At 34.1% G+C, this 15,212-nt stretch overlaps 2 protein-coding genes across 3 annotated transcripts in view; one reads left to right on the top strand and one right to left on the bottom strand.

Moving 5' to 3' along the window:
* Positions 1-2,656: 2,656 nt before the first annotated feature.
* Positions 2,657-15,212, top strand: part of LOC129005977 (threonylcarbamoyladenosine tRNA methylthiotransferase-like) — a 53,831-nt gene continuing 41,275 nt past the window's right edge. For both annotated transcript variants that reach the window (XM_054435057.1, XM_054435058.1), the window contains exons 1-2: positions 2,657-2,811; positions 8,055-8,349. In XM_054435057.1, the coding sequence (XP_054291032.1) occupies positions 8,055-8,349 (295 nt within the window). In that variant the 5' untranslated portion in view covers positions 2,657-2,811. The remainder of the gene's footprint in view (positions 2,812-8,054; positions 8,350-15,212) is intronic.
* On the bottom strand, positions 6,819-7,810 carry LOC129005978 (GPI transamidase component PIG-T-like). The gene is made up of 2 exons (XM_054435059.1): positions 7,644-7,810; positions 6,819-7,278 (listed from the first exon to the last, which is right to left on the bottom strand). Exons 1-2 carry the CDS (start codon positions 7,778-7,780, stop codon positions 7,137-7,139), a joined length of 279 nt encoding a protein of 92 aa, XP_054291034.1. The 5' UTR covers positions 7,781-7,810; the 3' UTR covers positions 6,819-7,136.

A 15,212-nucleotide genomic window follows, 5' to 3' on the forward strand; every position in this document is an offset into this window, starting at 1 on the left:
TTTGTTCTCCATATATCCTGAACCAGTAGTCTCCCTTTTACTGTAATAGGGGCAATCAGACCTAGAGGATCTAAAATTGACATAGCTGCTTTAAGAATCTCTCGTTTCGTCGGATACTCAGATTCGAGAAATTAAAGTTTTTCGACATTGCCATGGAACACAAAGCAGTCGGATTCAGCGTTGCACCTTAATCCAAGTACTCGTTCTGTTGGAAGTCGAGTATCGGGCATCAAATGTTTGGCTTGACTGGCTTTCAGGTTTTCAGGAATTTTCGAAAGTACTTGTTTTGATTTAAACATCCAGTTACAAATTTGGAATCCTCCAGCTCTATGTATCTCAATTATTTCTTGAACACGTCGTTTAGCTTCCTCTTCTGTGTCGGTCGAATCCAGCAGGTCGTCCATATATTCTTTAGTCAGTATGGAATTACTAGCTTCAGGATACAAAGAGTGAAACTGTCTTGCATTGTGGTGTAGTGTCTACTTTTCCTTCTGGTCTTTACCATCATATTAAATGTCAGTTATTTCTAACTACATATTTTACATATATGTTGATTTAATTATTGTTAATGTTTGCTTTTGTAAACAGTTCAGTTTTACATTGACCTTAATAAAAAAAACTTGAATTCAATACAACTATTGATTTTAATTACTTTATTGGTGACCCGGACCCCTTATAAGACAACATGAACATTAATGAAGATTTGGTTACCCAAGAAATAGCCAACTTGTCTATAAAAGTTCCTCACTTCTGGAAACCTGACCCAAAAATTTGGTTCGTTCAAATTGAAGCTCCAATATCGAAGATCACGAATTGTCTCAGATCAAGCCAAGTTTGACACGGTGGTAAGTTCTATTGATGCTGATATTCTATCTCAAGTCTCTGAGATTGTCACGGATCCACCAGCAGAGAACAAATACATAGCTATAATACCCCCGCCGCAGCAAACCTGCAGACTAAGCAAATTTCCACTTGTCTGATTACATTATTACTAAAATATTTCCATGAATAAGTCATATTTATTCCCAATTTAAATAACATTAGATTTAACGAGAGCTTAGGATTGCTGCTACGGGGAAGGTAAAAAGTGTTTTTTGTCAATAGTATAGGATGAAATAAATAAATTTGCCAAATTTTATCAACATATATCCATAAACAAGTAAACTACAACAGTTTTCATTTTCTCCATAAGAATAACATGGGAATTTTAAATTACACTATTTTTGAATTTTCTCCGTGACCGTAAGGCATACAACAGCGCTTCAATATACTAAATTATTTCTTTTTTAAGCTCTACAAAACGGTTTAAAAAGAAATTGCAAAATTTTTTTGTTTTTAGGGTAAAAAATGGGAAAAACCCATTTTTACCCCATAAAACCCCCCATAAACCCCCGTTCCCATGGTCCGATTATGCTGGTTCGCGAACTCGTTAGAATAAACGTAGGTTTACACGTTTGTACCAAATTTCATCAAAATCGGATCATTTTTGCTCGAGTTATCGCGCTAACGGACACACATATAATATATAAATACTAGCTGACCCGGCGAACTTCGTATCGCCTAAGTTATAGGTTTCCCCTAAGACAGACCGATGGAAAGAAAGTACCGTTACGTTTAATTTTCAAGATGATCTCGTTCGCATCGCTCAATCACGTCCTGGTTGAAGTTCGTTCGCTACGCTCACTCACCTTTGGGTTGGAGCTCGTTCGCTGCGCTCACTCACCTTTAGGTTGGAGCTCGTTCGCTGCGCTCACTTGCCTTCAGGTTAGCTCGTTCGCTACGCTCACTCGCCTCCAGGTTGAAGTTCGTTCGCTACGCTCACTCACCTTTTGGTTGCAAATTAGCTGTTGTCATAAATGTAAAAGAAATAATAGTGCTGCACTCTGTTGGTAATCCTTGTAACTTTAATGCTATTGGACATCATAGAACAGAACCAACTTGTTTAATTGAAACAGCTGTTAAGATTCATTAATTCCATTTCTCATAAGGTTAACATGGGAAACTCCAGAGCCACTGGGGCGGAGCCCTTTTAAGAATTTCGAAACAGGAAATAGTTTACGTCCGATTGCATACCTACAGAATTTACACACCAAATTTCATAACGATCGGTGAAGTCGTTCCGGAGGAGTTTGCAGACAAACACTGTGACACGAGAATTGTATATATTAGAAAGATATACTAATGCATTATTAAAAACTAAGTAAGGTGAGTTCTGGGACTGGGACTGCTGGGTGTAGAGAGAGGACTGGAGTGGAGAAGGAGAGAAGAGAAGATGCCGCCATTCGCCATTTTCTTTCTGATTGATCTGACTGAAGCCGGTGTTTGGTTTTTGTTTTGTTTACCTAATTTACGTAAGAAGTTCTGAAGTTGAAGTTATCATTATCATTTCAGAATCATCTTTATTGCCTAATTTGCCTCTTTTTTCAGAACTGTTGTACATACAAATTATTCGGAGCTATTGCATTTAAATAAAATATGAATCGGAACAATGAGACCAACGGACCAACACCAATAAAATATTTCATAAAATTAAGCTACATAGCTATGCTATCAGTCAAGCTTGCTGCTGATAAAGAAAAAATTAAGAAGGAAGAAGAAGTATGAAATTATTTTCGTTCCGTCGTATTCTTGGTTATGTTTGTTTGGTTGGTGTTGGAGTTGGGTTGGGATTGTTTCTGTTTGAGATTGAGTTATTTGATGTTCTATAGTTTTGTGTGTCTGTGTATGAAATAGTGTCAATACACAAATATGTATTTATAAACTAAATTAAACGAAAGATCATCCACGCAATACATTTTTACTTACATTACGGTATGTAACTTAATCTAATCTGTTGTTACCTTCAGTTGTATTGTTGCTGTGTAAATAAGGCTTAACTTATATTGTAGGCATTTCAAAGATTGTCTAGTTGCTATTAGCATTGACTATTGCATTTAGTCAAAGCTATTAGTCAAGAAAGATCTACCTCGGTCGTGCTATTCCAATAGGCCTAAACCATTCGGAGAACTTTAGTTTTTTTATGTTTTTAACGCTAGGGTGAATTAACTTGTACTTAGGTGTCTTAGCCTGCAATCCCTAGCCCATGTTTGTCCCTAACCCATTGTTTTATATGTGTGTCTCTGACGAGGTCTATTGTAATCATTGATTATTTAATGACCAATAAAGTACTTGATTACTTGACTTGATTACTTGATTACATGTAGGCTATTGAGGACTAACTTAGGCTACCTGTAATTTGAAGGTAGCCTGTTTAACACTCAAACAGGCTATAATTTGTTAGGCCTATGGCTAATAATTCGAAAACTTCTGATCAATAACTTATTTTAAGAATGTTGCATCTAGGTACTTAAATGCCTGTTTGTAATCTGCTCGTTAAGTTAGGCCTATTTCTGTTTAGATTTTAGCTAGCCCAAGTTATTCTTTCACTTTAAAACTAAGCTACAACGTTTTTAAATGATTTTTTGGGGGCGAGGCCTCCTTTTATTAATTTAGGCCTAGCCTACTAGCCTAATTCAATACCAGTAATTTACTAAGCGATAAGGGTAGAGAACCTGAGGAGGCTTTTGATGGCTTCTTTTCATTACTACATGAAGCCTTTAATTTTGGGTCAACCGGGGCTAATATGAACACACCAAAATATTGGGGCTAATATGAACAATTACTTAAAAAGTCATTTATCTGGGATTTTTAATCATGAAAAAAATATAATTAGAAAGGAAATTTATTGTATTTTTTGTGTCCATAATGAGAAAACTTCAAATTTGACTTCTAGGTAGGCCTACTTTAAAAAAATACTTTGTTAAAACACTTTTTTTCCGCCCAAAAAACTTTTCCGCGCAAAGTGAAAACTTTTGTTATAACAATTTTTACATTGGTTATAGGAATAATCTTAAGCCTGAATTTTGTTAAATAAGAATTGGGGATTATTTTTCTTTTCCCAAAGTTAAAATATATTAATAACAGCCAAAGTTATAAGCTTTCAAAGTTGGGGGGCTAATGTGAACAGTGAATGGGGGCTATTGTGAACAGTACCACCTTCCGCTATGTCGCTACAGTTTTAAAAACACTGGCTGACGGGGAGATCGAAGTGATGGGATTTAAATCCTGTGATGAGGAAAAAAATCATTCCTGAAAAAAGAAGATGATATATTTATTGTTTCTACCACTGACATTTTGGGGAAACTTCCAGCCCCTAATGTATGTGGAACCAGTGATAGACATAAGTATGTCTTCGACAAAATTGTCGAAGTTTTTGAGGCGTAAGTTCCTCAATAAACTTCTTTGAAGGCCTTACAGTGATAAAACAGTTTTAATTTTACAAAGACAACAGTTAAGGTGTTGAATAGGCCTAGCCTACATTTTTATATTTACCTAATAGGCCTAAAAGTGCAATAAACTGTCATTTACCTAAACGAACAATTTGCATTGTCTTAAATTAGGCTATTGTTTTTTTAAGTGCTTTAAACAATTTGTATGTTGAAGAAATTTTTAATAAATACTCAGGTATGTTGACAGATAATTTTTTTCTTGTTTATATCTTATTATTAGCCCTGTATAATATTTATAAATGGTTTAAAAAAAAAGGGTTACCGTAGGGCGACCCGCGGCTCTCCAAAGATACCTTCATATCTCAAAAACTATTTAAGATAAAATATTGAGACTTATTGCAACTGGTAGACTAGACCCTAGGCTTGTTCACAACAGCCCCCACATATGCCTAGTGTTGTAAATAACAGAGTTATTAAGAGTGTTCACATTAGCCCCATGGGCTGTTCACATTAGCCCCTTTTAGCGGGGCTAATGTGAACAGTGGTTTTTAATTTTTTTTTAAATAATGGTTACATTTATGGTTTTTGTTAGTAAATAAATATATTCAGCTAAAAGAGCTGTATACACTACTATTTTTTCTTTTCTACTGTCATTTACCATTTTTGAGTTAATGTCAAAAGTTTACTTTTTTTGTTCATATTAGCCCCGGTTGACCCTTTATTTTCCGCTACAAACTAGGTGTATTACGGATGAGACTAGAGGTAGGCTTGTTAGAAGATTGGATAAGTCCTGGTATACACCGGAACTGGCTAGGATCAAGATGTTTGTCTTAACTATTAGGGATAGGCTTTCCATTGAAACTTGTGAGCTGGTCTAGAGGCAGAGCGTGGGACTTTGGTCCCAGGTTCAAATCCCACCAAATTACTAATGGATTTTATATAAGTTATAATGCCACAAGCCCTGGGTCTAGTATGAAGTAATGTGAAAGACTATCCTAGGACAAAAAACCCCTTTATTTGCTTGCTATCCTAACTCAAACAAAAAAAAAACATTAGTAAAATAATGCAACACATTACCTGGATTTACTTAACTGAAAAGACTGTAACATACAAATGCTAATAATAGTTTTAAGGATTTATCTATGTAAAGTTAAGATAATAAAGAAATAAATCAACTATAATCACATAATATTGTTTTCAATAACCAGTCAATTTCTATTGTTAAATCTATTTCTGAAAAAATGAGTTTCTGCTCTAAGTATAGTTGCGAGTTGCGACATAACCAAATGAAATAAGTACAAGGGCTGGTGTGTTTAAGATTTTTTAAGGTGCTGACCGATTCTTTTACCAATCTTTGAAATGTAAAAAAAATGTAAAACCTATTATTATGAAATACTTAGCAACACCTACCTGCTACAAATGGAAAGTATATAATTGCTCAGGGATAAATGATACCTTGAAGTCTGAAATCACAATAGTTATTTGTGTAACTAGTGAGCAAAGTGGCACTTTGCTGCACACAAGAGAAATGTTTACTGGAATGTATCTCGAGTGCAGCAAAGGTCATTTGCGCTCGTGTTACACATTGTATTTTTCCTACAGTCACTATAGAGCATACAAATAATTAGTCTTTCAAACATTATTCAACAAGTGTTTAGGTTAGGTTAAACCCAATTGTTGAACGGAATGGGAAATACTGCACCAGATGATTGTAGTCGTAGTATCTTTAAGTGTTGCTTATTTTCAAGAGTACACGTATAAACAGTATTAATAACTAGGAAACAGAATAAAAAAGTAGATTGTTCTGAAAAATATGCCAATAAAATATTTCATGACAATTTTGTACATTTCTTTCTTACGCTGGAGAGGAAAAAGTTTGTTTGCTCGTTCATACTTCTTTTATGATTTATCAGGTAACAGGTTTAATTAAACATGTTTTGCAGTTTCTGATATTTCTTCTGGTCTACACATATATTCACAATCACTTTCACTGGTTAGTTATTTTTAAACATGTTAGGCCCACTTATACCTATCAGTAATTAATCTTTCAAAAACTACACTTTATGTATGTTCTAACCAAGTGTTGAACAAAAATAAAAAATAAACATAAAATCGCAGGTTAAATCGTAGTATAAATAGTCTTACCAGCTGATCATCGTAGTAGTATCTTTAAGTTTAAGGGTTGCCAACCTATTTCCAAGCGTACATGGATTACGTGCATAATAAAACCACACTGTTTTGTGTTGTTTGGTTTGAATCCTGGTGTGTGCCAAAGTATAAACCGTGCGACAAAGTAAGTAAATGCAGCAATTATCAGCTTTCTGTACTAATATCAGTGCAAGGAAGGCAACCTTGTCGGGTGACTGTAGGAAAAGAAATTTCTGCTTTCTGCATGGATAACCAAGCAAGCACTATAACCCCTCTGCACACGCCTAGTTGAAGGAATGTTGTATAAATATCTATCAGCATACTATTTACATGACCCAAGTTGTAGACTGTAGTACAGTTCAAAGAAATAACACCAAGAAATTCTGAAAATGTCTTCTTTATTTCTTACAAAGTTACTGATAAAATAAATAGAAAAATTATAATTGTTTTATACATAAAGAGTTTATTCAAGCAATAGTCAAGCAAATAATTATTACAAAAGTCATTAATAAATATGAAAATTCACTACAAAGTCTTTCATAACTGCATTCACCCATGATCATTTTGTTCATGGAGACTAGAGATCTGAAACTACACACACACACACACAAAAACACCAGCGGTCCTTGACCTTGTTGGCATCTGTACATCACTGAATGTATAATACAAACATATACAAATTTACATGTAGTGGGATTTACAAAAACCTTAAGTATTGGTCTAAAACTCAATTATATTGAAATGTCTTAGGCCAAAAACTGCAGCTGCTGCCACAAGCCCCAAGCCGACTAAAAACTTGGTCGACCTATTAGACAACAAAGCAAACACTCCCTTAGGCTCCCCAGCTTTGGTCAGTTGTAATCTGAAAAAAAAAACAACAGAATTACTTAAATATTACAAATGAAACAATGGATCGGATGGATGCAATGGGATTTGAATTTTAACTTCTAACAAATATTATAATCATTTTACACTACTACAAACATGACCTGTATCAACACTCAAAATCACCAAAAATTAAACTGAAATAAAAATCAATGTCAACATTTGTTAATAACGTATTTGAAAATGGTAGAACAATTTGACTTATCTAGGCTGAAGTTTGATGCAAGTCCTCACTTAAGAGAGAGTGGATTTACCTGATCTTAAAAAATAAAAACATAAGCCTAGGTCAATCTGTCTACCACTGGTAACATGAACAAGTACCTACTATATCTAAAAACTAACTTCTTAGTAGTGATGTTGTGCAGAGGTCCGAATGCCAGAGCTACGACTGTGCAGGCCAAACAGATGACGTTGTAAGGCATGCTGAAGTCCGGAGTAGGTAGAGTGATGATTAGTGACTCTGTTCGCAGTCGCACCATATAGCCGTCCCGTGACGCATTGATACTGTAAAACAGGTGTTTTGGTACAAGGATTACGATTTTAAAATCAGACTACTCTTAACATAAAAATTCCAATTTTTGTTTAAGCTTTTCTGTTGCATATTTATTTTAATCTAACCTTAGGCCTATAAGATTAGTTTAGCTGATTGTTGGATGTGTATGCCTAAGTTAGGTACTATTTATTTCACACAACTTTTAAGTATTTAATTGATTACTTTTAGACTGACAATGGCAAAGTTTATCTTGTTTTTAGATGCCAGCAATCTGTAGCGAGATTATAGATGACATTGAAGATCTAATCTCATCTCAAGAAATAACACCGAAAGATCGATATCGTAACAAGAAAAATGTTACAGTTAGAGTTAAAAAGCTAAAGTCTATATCTTCAGTGAAAAATGAACATAATGGAAAAGACGAATTTAACGTTCCTCACAGTATCATTCCAGGAACTCAGACTGTTTATTTGAAGACCTGGGGATGTACTCACAACAGCTCTGACAGTGAATACATGGCCGGACAGTTGGCATCTTACGGCTACACTTTGACTAGTAAGTTAACCTTTAACTACTTTATTAGCCATTAATTTCATTCGTGGGTGTAGGTAGGGACGTTCGGATACTGGCTTGCAACCGATATTTGGTATCGATACAGTATCGAATCAAAAGTATCGATACCGTACCGATATTATCAGACCTAAATTATCGATAGGGCCTACCGTCAGTATCGAATGGTATGTTATCGAAACAAAAAAGCAGTTTAAGTTTTGAGTGGATTCCCAAAAGAAGAAGAATTTTACTTCTACTTATTTCTTTTTTCTTCTTCTGTCCCGTTCATGGACTCTTGTGTCGCTGAATAGATCATATCAAACAAAGTGTCACCAGACTAAGAATAATATTCGTTGCTCTTCATAAGTACAAAATTGGCAATAATAAAACTGTTTAAACAGATTTATTTAACTCATTTAAGTAAGTTTGTAAGAAAATCCATTTATGAAAAAATTGGTTTAATGATTACACATTTAATAGGCCTATCAACTTGTTACATAGTTTTGTAACTTAAAGAAGTATTGATATGAAATTATAGCCTAAGATGATATTTTTAAACATTATTAACTCCGAAAAAGGAACAACAAACAATAAACGCACACACACAGTAACCAAACAATAACAATAACACACAACACTAACAATAAACAGTAAAGACACATGAAACGCAAGGCTTGGAAACTAAACGAGACTGCGGAACGCTAGGACTCCCAACCTGGAATCAATGAATGAAAGAATAAACAGAGATTAACTGTGTGTTGTTAGTTTATGAAAGATTATTACTAATTAGTTACAGTAGACTCCTTCTTATCCGGACTCCTCAGGACCAAGGCCAGTCCAGATAACGGTTTTTCCGGTTAAGGCAACGTCCCCATAAACTCGTTAAAACAGACCGTTGTCGGTGATATTCGACTTAAATTTAGGACATGGAGGTAAATTTAGGAGGTATTTGGACATGTGATCACTGGTTTCAAATCTTTCCCACAAGAACAGTCGTTTCAGTACCGCCCACTTCCTGCCAATCTAGTCCGGTTAAACCAATATGCTGATACAAATTGTCCGGTTAAAGAGATGTCATTTCCGTCGAGTGCAGTGTGTCCGGTTAAACCGATGTCCGGTTAAAAGGTGTCCGGATAAGAGGGATATAAGAGGGATACTGTAAGCTTAAGTCCAAACTGGAAAAAAATATGCAATAGAAGGCCTCATGAAAATGACAGTAATAATGATAGTTTTTAAATACTTTTCCTTATAAATTTTACCAACAGCTGTTAAAACTAGGAACAGCCTACTTTATTCATTCAATACCGATACTGATCAGGGTGGGTCAACGGTCCACAATTCGATACTGATTCAATACGATGGGTCAACGGCCAAGAAGATGGTAATAATAAGGTAATGATACTCCAACATTTCTTTCTATACGGTACCGCAATACTATATGGAATTCTATATGGATACTCGCATCCAGATGACACATCCAGACAGCCCCATCGTCCATTAGTACTTTATAGGGAAGGCTGCTTTCCCTTCTCAATATGATTCCAAAAATCCACACTTGTCTTTTGAATTTCTATAATTTCTGGCTTGTTCTCAGTTTCTCTCCTTAAAATGTTGTGTAGCTTGCTTCACATGTTCAGTTTCTTCTATTTTCTATGTTCTAGGATGTATAATAGCTAAGTTATGTGTGTTTGAATCTTCCTGTCAAATATCAAGTAGCCTAATACCGTGTACACTTTACATCTTGTTATATTTTGGCGAATTTCCCATGTAGGGAATAAGCTATTACTGTAAGTCTCATGGTAAGACCCAGGACCGATTTACTTTTTCGTTTTGAGGTCCCCGGAGGCTAAAAACACTGTCATATATTCATAATTCGTATATATATATATATATATATATATATATATATATGTGTCCGTTAGGACGATAACTCGAGCAAAAATGATCCAATTTTGATGAAATTTGGTATAAATGTGTAAACGTACATTTATTCAAACAAGTTCGCGAACCAGCATGATCGGACTATGAGAACAGGGGTTTATGGGGGGTTATCCCATTTTTCACCCTAAATACATAAAATTTTGCAATTTATGTGTTAACCATTTTATAGAGCTTAAAAATAGAAATAATTTTGTATATTGAAGCGTTGTTATATACATAACGGTTACGGAGAAAATTAAAAACATTGTAAATTTAAAATACCCCCGCCGCAGCAAACCTGCAGTCTTAGCGAATTTCCATTTGCCTGATTGGATTTTACTAAAAAAATGTCTCCTTAAAAATATCACATTTATTCCCTATTTAAATAAAATTAGTTTAACAAGTACTTAGGTTTGCTGCAACAGGGAGGGTAAAAAAGTGTTTTTGTTGTAAAATGTTAATACTGTAGTTTTGTAAGATATGAATGTATTTTCCAAATTTGATCAAAATATGTTCATAAACAAGCAAACTACAACAGTTGACTTATTCTCCATAAGAATAACATGGGAATTTTAAAATAACAATTTTTTTAAATTTTCTCCGTAACAATAAGGCGTATAATAACGCTTCAATATACTAAATTATTTGTTTTTTTAAGCTCTACAAAATGGTTTAAAAATAAATTGTTAAATTTTGTGTTTTTAGGGTCAAAAATGGGAAAAACCTATTTTTACCCCATAAACCCCCGTTCCCATAGTCCGATCATGCTGGTTCGCGAACTCGTTCAAGTTTATCCCGCCTTACACCTTCAAACCAAATTTTATCAAAATCGGACAAAAATTACTCAAGTTATCGTGCGGATGGACATATATATATATATATATATATATCTCTATAATATATAGATATATAAAAATTTGAACGAATGGTGTTTTTGGCCTCTGGGGACATCAAAATGAAAAAGTAAATCGGTCCCGGGCTTAGGTCTTACCATTAGACCTACGGTAATAGCTACTTCCCTATAGGGAAATTCGCTAATTCTCAAGTTATCCTATATAGGGAATAAGCTATTCTCATGGCAAGACCTAGACTCGCGACCGATTTACTTTTTCGTTTTGAGGTCCACAGAGGCTAAAAACACCCTCCGTCCAAATTCATATCTATATATGTCCGTTGGCACGATAATTAAACAAAAGTGATCCGATTTTGATGAAATTTAGTACAAACGTGTAAACCTGCATTTACTCGAATGAGTTCGCAAACCAGCATGATCGGACTTTTTGAACGGGGGCTTACAGGGGATTTTATGGGGTAAAAATTGGAGTTTCCCATTTTTTACTCTAAAAACATAAAATTTCACATTCTCTTTCCAAACAATTTTGTAGAGCTTAAAAATAAATAATTTTGTATATTGAAGCGTTTGTATATTTGTTAGTAGCGACGCTACAGTAGCGCGCTACTTTTTTTGTAGCGTTAGCTGTAGCTACGCTACTTTTAAGATTTTGTAGCTTTAGCTGTAGCTAGCTACATTTTTAAAGTAGTTGTAGCGGAATTTTAGCTACTTTTCTCGCTACATTAACATTGTTTGAGATAGTGATTTTTATCATAACCTCAACCTTACGTGAAACCTTTCAAACTGAGATTTTCAAAAAAATTAGGCCTACTTTCTTGGCTTCATACAGCTGGTTGCAGCCGTTTCATTCCCTATACAACGTTGTGTGGACATGGAGGCCATTAAATGAGTGTTATCCACATTTTTGGCTCTCATTTCCTTAATTTACTACTCTATGATTACTGTCAGATTAAATAAAATCGCTAGATGCAGACGACTTTTAAACGTTACCGGTGACAAGAGAAGCTATTGAATGCTTGCAAGTGATTGACAGGGAAATTAATCAATTTAGTTTCTTTATTATATCGATAGTGTTTCAACTTGGGTTTCAATGGAAACCAACACTAAACCTTAAAATAATGAGAAAGCTGGTCTATCAACCTTTGCTTCAGCTGTTGATTGTGGTTCATCATAACAAGCCCTTCCTTGGTTATATTACGAAGATTTTTCAAAGGTTTACTAAATTAACAAAGAAGAAATTACCTGATGTGATTTAAGATATGCCTAGACTAAATGATAATTGTAACGAAAAAATCTCCATATAACATGAAACTTACATTGAAAAAATAGCATAGTTTGCTCCTGCTAACAGCTCTTGTATAGGACTATTCCTAGGCTATGCTATGGTTTAAGACGAATACCAAGTTCCAAGTTCAATTATTAGGAATATATCTCTTTAGTCATTGCAAAAACAATCCTACTAACTTATAGCCAACTTGTTACATAGCCAAGTAGGCCTATATGTTATTTTTACTTTACAAATTTCCACATGTTTAAATTAAAAGCCGATTTCAGGATAAGTTGCTGAATACTGTTTTCTGTACCAACTAGGTTGAAGCACAATTTGCAATTTGCCCTATGCATAATGACAATAAAGGACGATTTCTTGACATTGAAAAGTGTTATTCATTGAACAAGTAACTTATCACTATGGTTAAAAGTTATAACAATGTCGTTTTTAACATTAAAAGTTAAGAAAGGCAATAAACTCCAATTTCAGTAGGCTAACTTAGGCTCTGTAACACCAACAAGTATTTTTAAATAATCGTTTTACAGTTTTATTGGTCTTAATTGTTTATACAAGACATCTATAAATGAATCTATATTAAAGAAATAAAATGAGTTTTTAAAATATAGTTTGGTTGTGGGCCTATGTCCTTTGAACTTAATGAAATTTACATATAAGATGCTTAAAAATAATGCAATATTTAAAAATAAGTACTAAATATGATGAGAAACCCAACTATTTGGTTCTGTTGTTTTAATGTTAGGTATATAATGCCAAGAAATTAAATACAATCTAGGAATAATTTGTTTTCCAAGTAATGTTAGACACAATCATTGACTATATATACCTGTAGGTATATAGGCCTATAGTCAATGATACAATACTGACATTTTTTGTTTGAATGTTTGTTGAATAAAAATGTAGTTGCAATTAATTTTACATTTACCTAATGTGCGTGGAATAAAAAGTAACGTCTTTGGAAAAGTAGCTAAAATTGTAGCTGTAGCTACATTTCATTGTAGCTGTAGTTGTAGCTAGCTACTTTTTCGGAACTGTAGCTAAGCTACTTTTTTGGAAATGTAGCAGTAGTTGTAGCTAGCTACATTTTAAAAGTAGCTTCCCCAACACTGGCTATACCTAACGGTTGCGGACATAATAAAAAAAAATTCAATTAAAAATGCCCATGTTATTTTTAAATGGAGAATAAATAAACTTTTGCAGTTTGGTTGTTTAAGGATATATTTTAATCAAATTTAGCAATTTTGTTTATTTCATAATAAGCTCTCAACATTTCAATAAAAAAACACATCTATAGGCCTATACCTTCCCTGTAGCAGCAAACCTAAGGATTCATTAAAATGAATTATATTTAAATTCAGTAGACTCCCTCTTATACGGATAACGAGGTTTCCAGTTAATCCGACGTCCCCAAAGACTCGTTAAAACGGACCGTTTAAATGCACACTGTATAGACCTACAGTAGTTGACTTAAATTTAGGAGAGCATTGTATTTAGACACGTGATCACTGGTCTAAAATCATTCGGTACCACCCACTTCCTGCCAATCTATTCCGGTTACCTGATGTGCTGATAAAAATGTCCGGTTAAAGAGATGTCATTTCCGCCAAATGTAGTCTGGGTTAAACTGATGTCCGGTTAAAAGGTGTCCGGATAAGAGCTGGAGTCTACTGTAGGAACTAAATCTGACAATTTTAAGGGAATAATTTAGTGGAATTCTAGCCAGGTAATTGGAAATTCACTTAGTCTGCAGGTTTGCTGCGGCAGGGCATTTAATCTAAATGATATTGTTGATCAAATCAACACCAAATTCTTCTTATTTGCTGATGATATCAAGGTATTTACTCCTGTTACATCAATTGAAGATTGCCATAGACTCCAGATTTGGCTAAGTAATATCAAGAAGTGGTGTCCTTCTAATCTCATAAAGATGAATATAAACTAAATGTTGAGTGTTATCATTTCACCGATCTACAAATAGTCTTATCTACAATTACCTACCCTCTTGATGGAGAAATGCTAAAATGTATAATTATATATATTACAATAATATTAATTATAATTACTATATTAATTATAATATTGTATAATTATATTATAACTGATATGTATAAGTGCAATTTGGGTATAATGTCTGTCATAACCTGTTCCCTGTAGCCCTGCACTGCAGCAGCTTCCCAAGCCTAACTTCCAGAAATGATCTCAGTATTAAAGCTATGAAACACCTATATTTTTGAGTAGTCAGATCAGCTCTTAGTAGTATTAAAAAAACAATTATCAGGTGATCAATTGTAACACAGTATTATGTTAAATATATAAAACCACAACATATCATGGAATCCTTATATATAATACGTGAAGGCGATATCTACAAAACACTACTCCTCCATTAATAATGGACGGATTTTTACAAACGATGTGTCAGAATGAAGTATTGTTTGTGTAGATGCCCCCTTTCACCAATTCCTGTAATAAAAGTCCTCGGGCTTTGCCCCACAGGCCATCAAAATCCCAATGTATTTCTATGGATGAAATATTTTGTTTACTTAAACGGACAAATAAATTGTATTAATTACAGCTGTTAATAGTAAACACACGATACACACAAGAGCATTCGTTTTCAGTTTTGATAACTAGAGTGGAGTGATTGATTACATTATCTTTGAGTTGATTCTTTTAAGTTATCGGAAATTATAACTGTTATTCGTTTTGAAATATCGCCCGTAATACTTTGCAATTGCTCGAATTCGAGCAACAGGTGCACTGGTAATAGTTAAAGACATGATTTACTGCATAATTATTTAAAAA

This window comes from Macrosteles quadrilineatus, unplaced genomic scaffold, assembly GCF_028750875.1.
Source record: "Macrosteles quadrilineatus isolate MER2022 unplaced genomic scaffold, UCM_ALF_1.0 Scaffold_48__1_contigs__length_938360, whole genome shotgun sequence".
NCBI lineage: Eukaryota > Metazoa > Arthropoda > Insecta > Hemiptera > Cicadellidae > Macrosteles > Macrosteles quadrilineatus.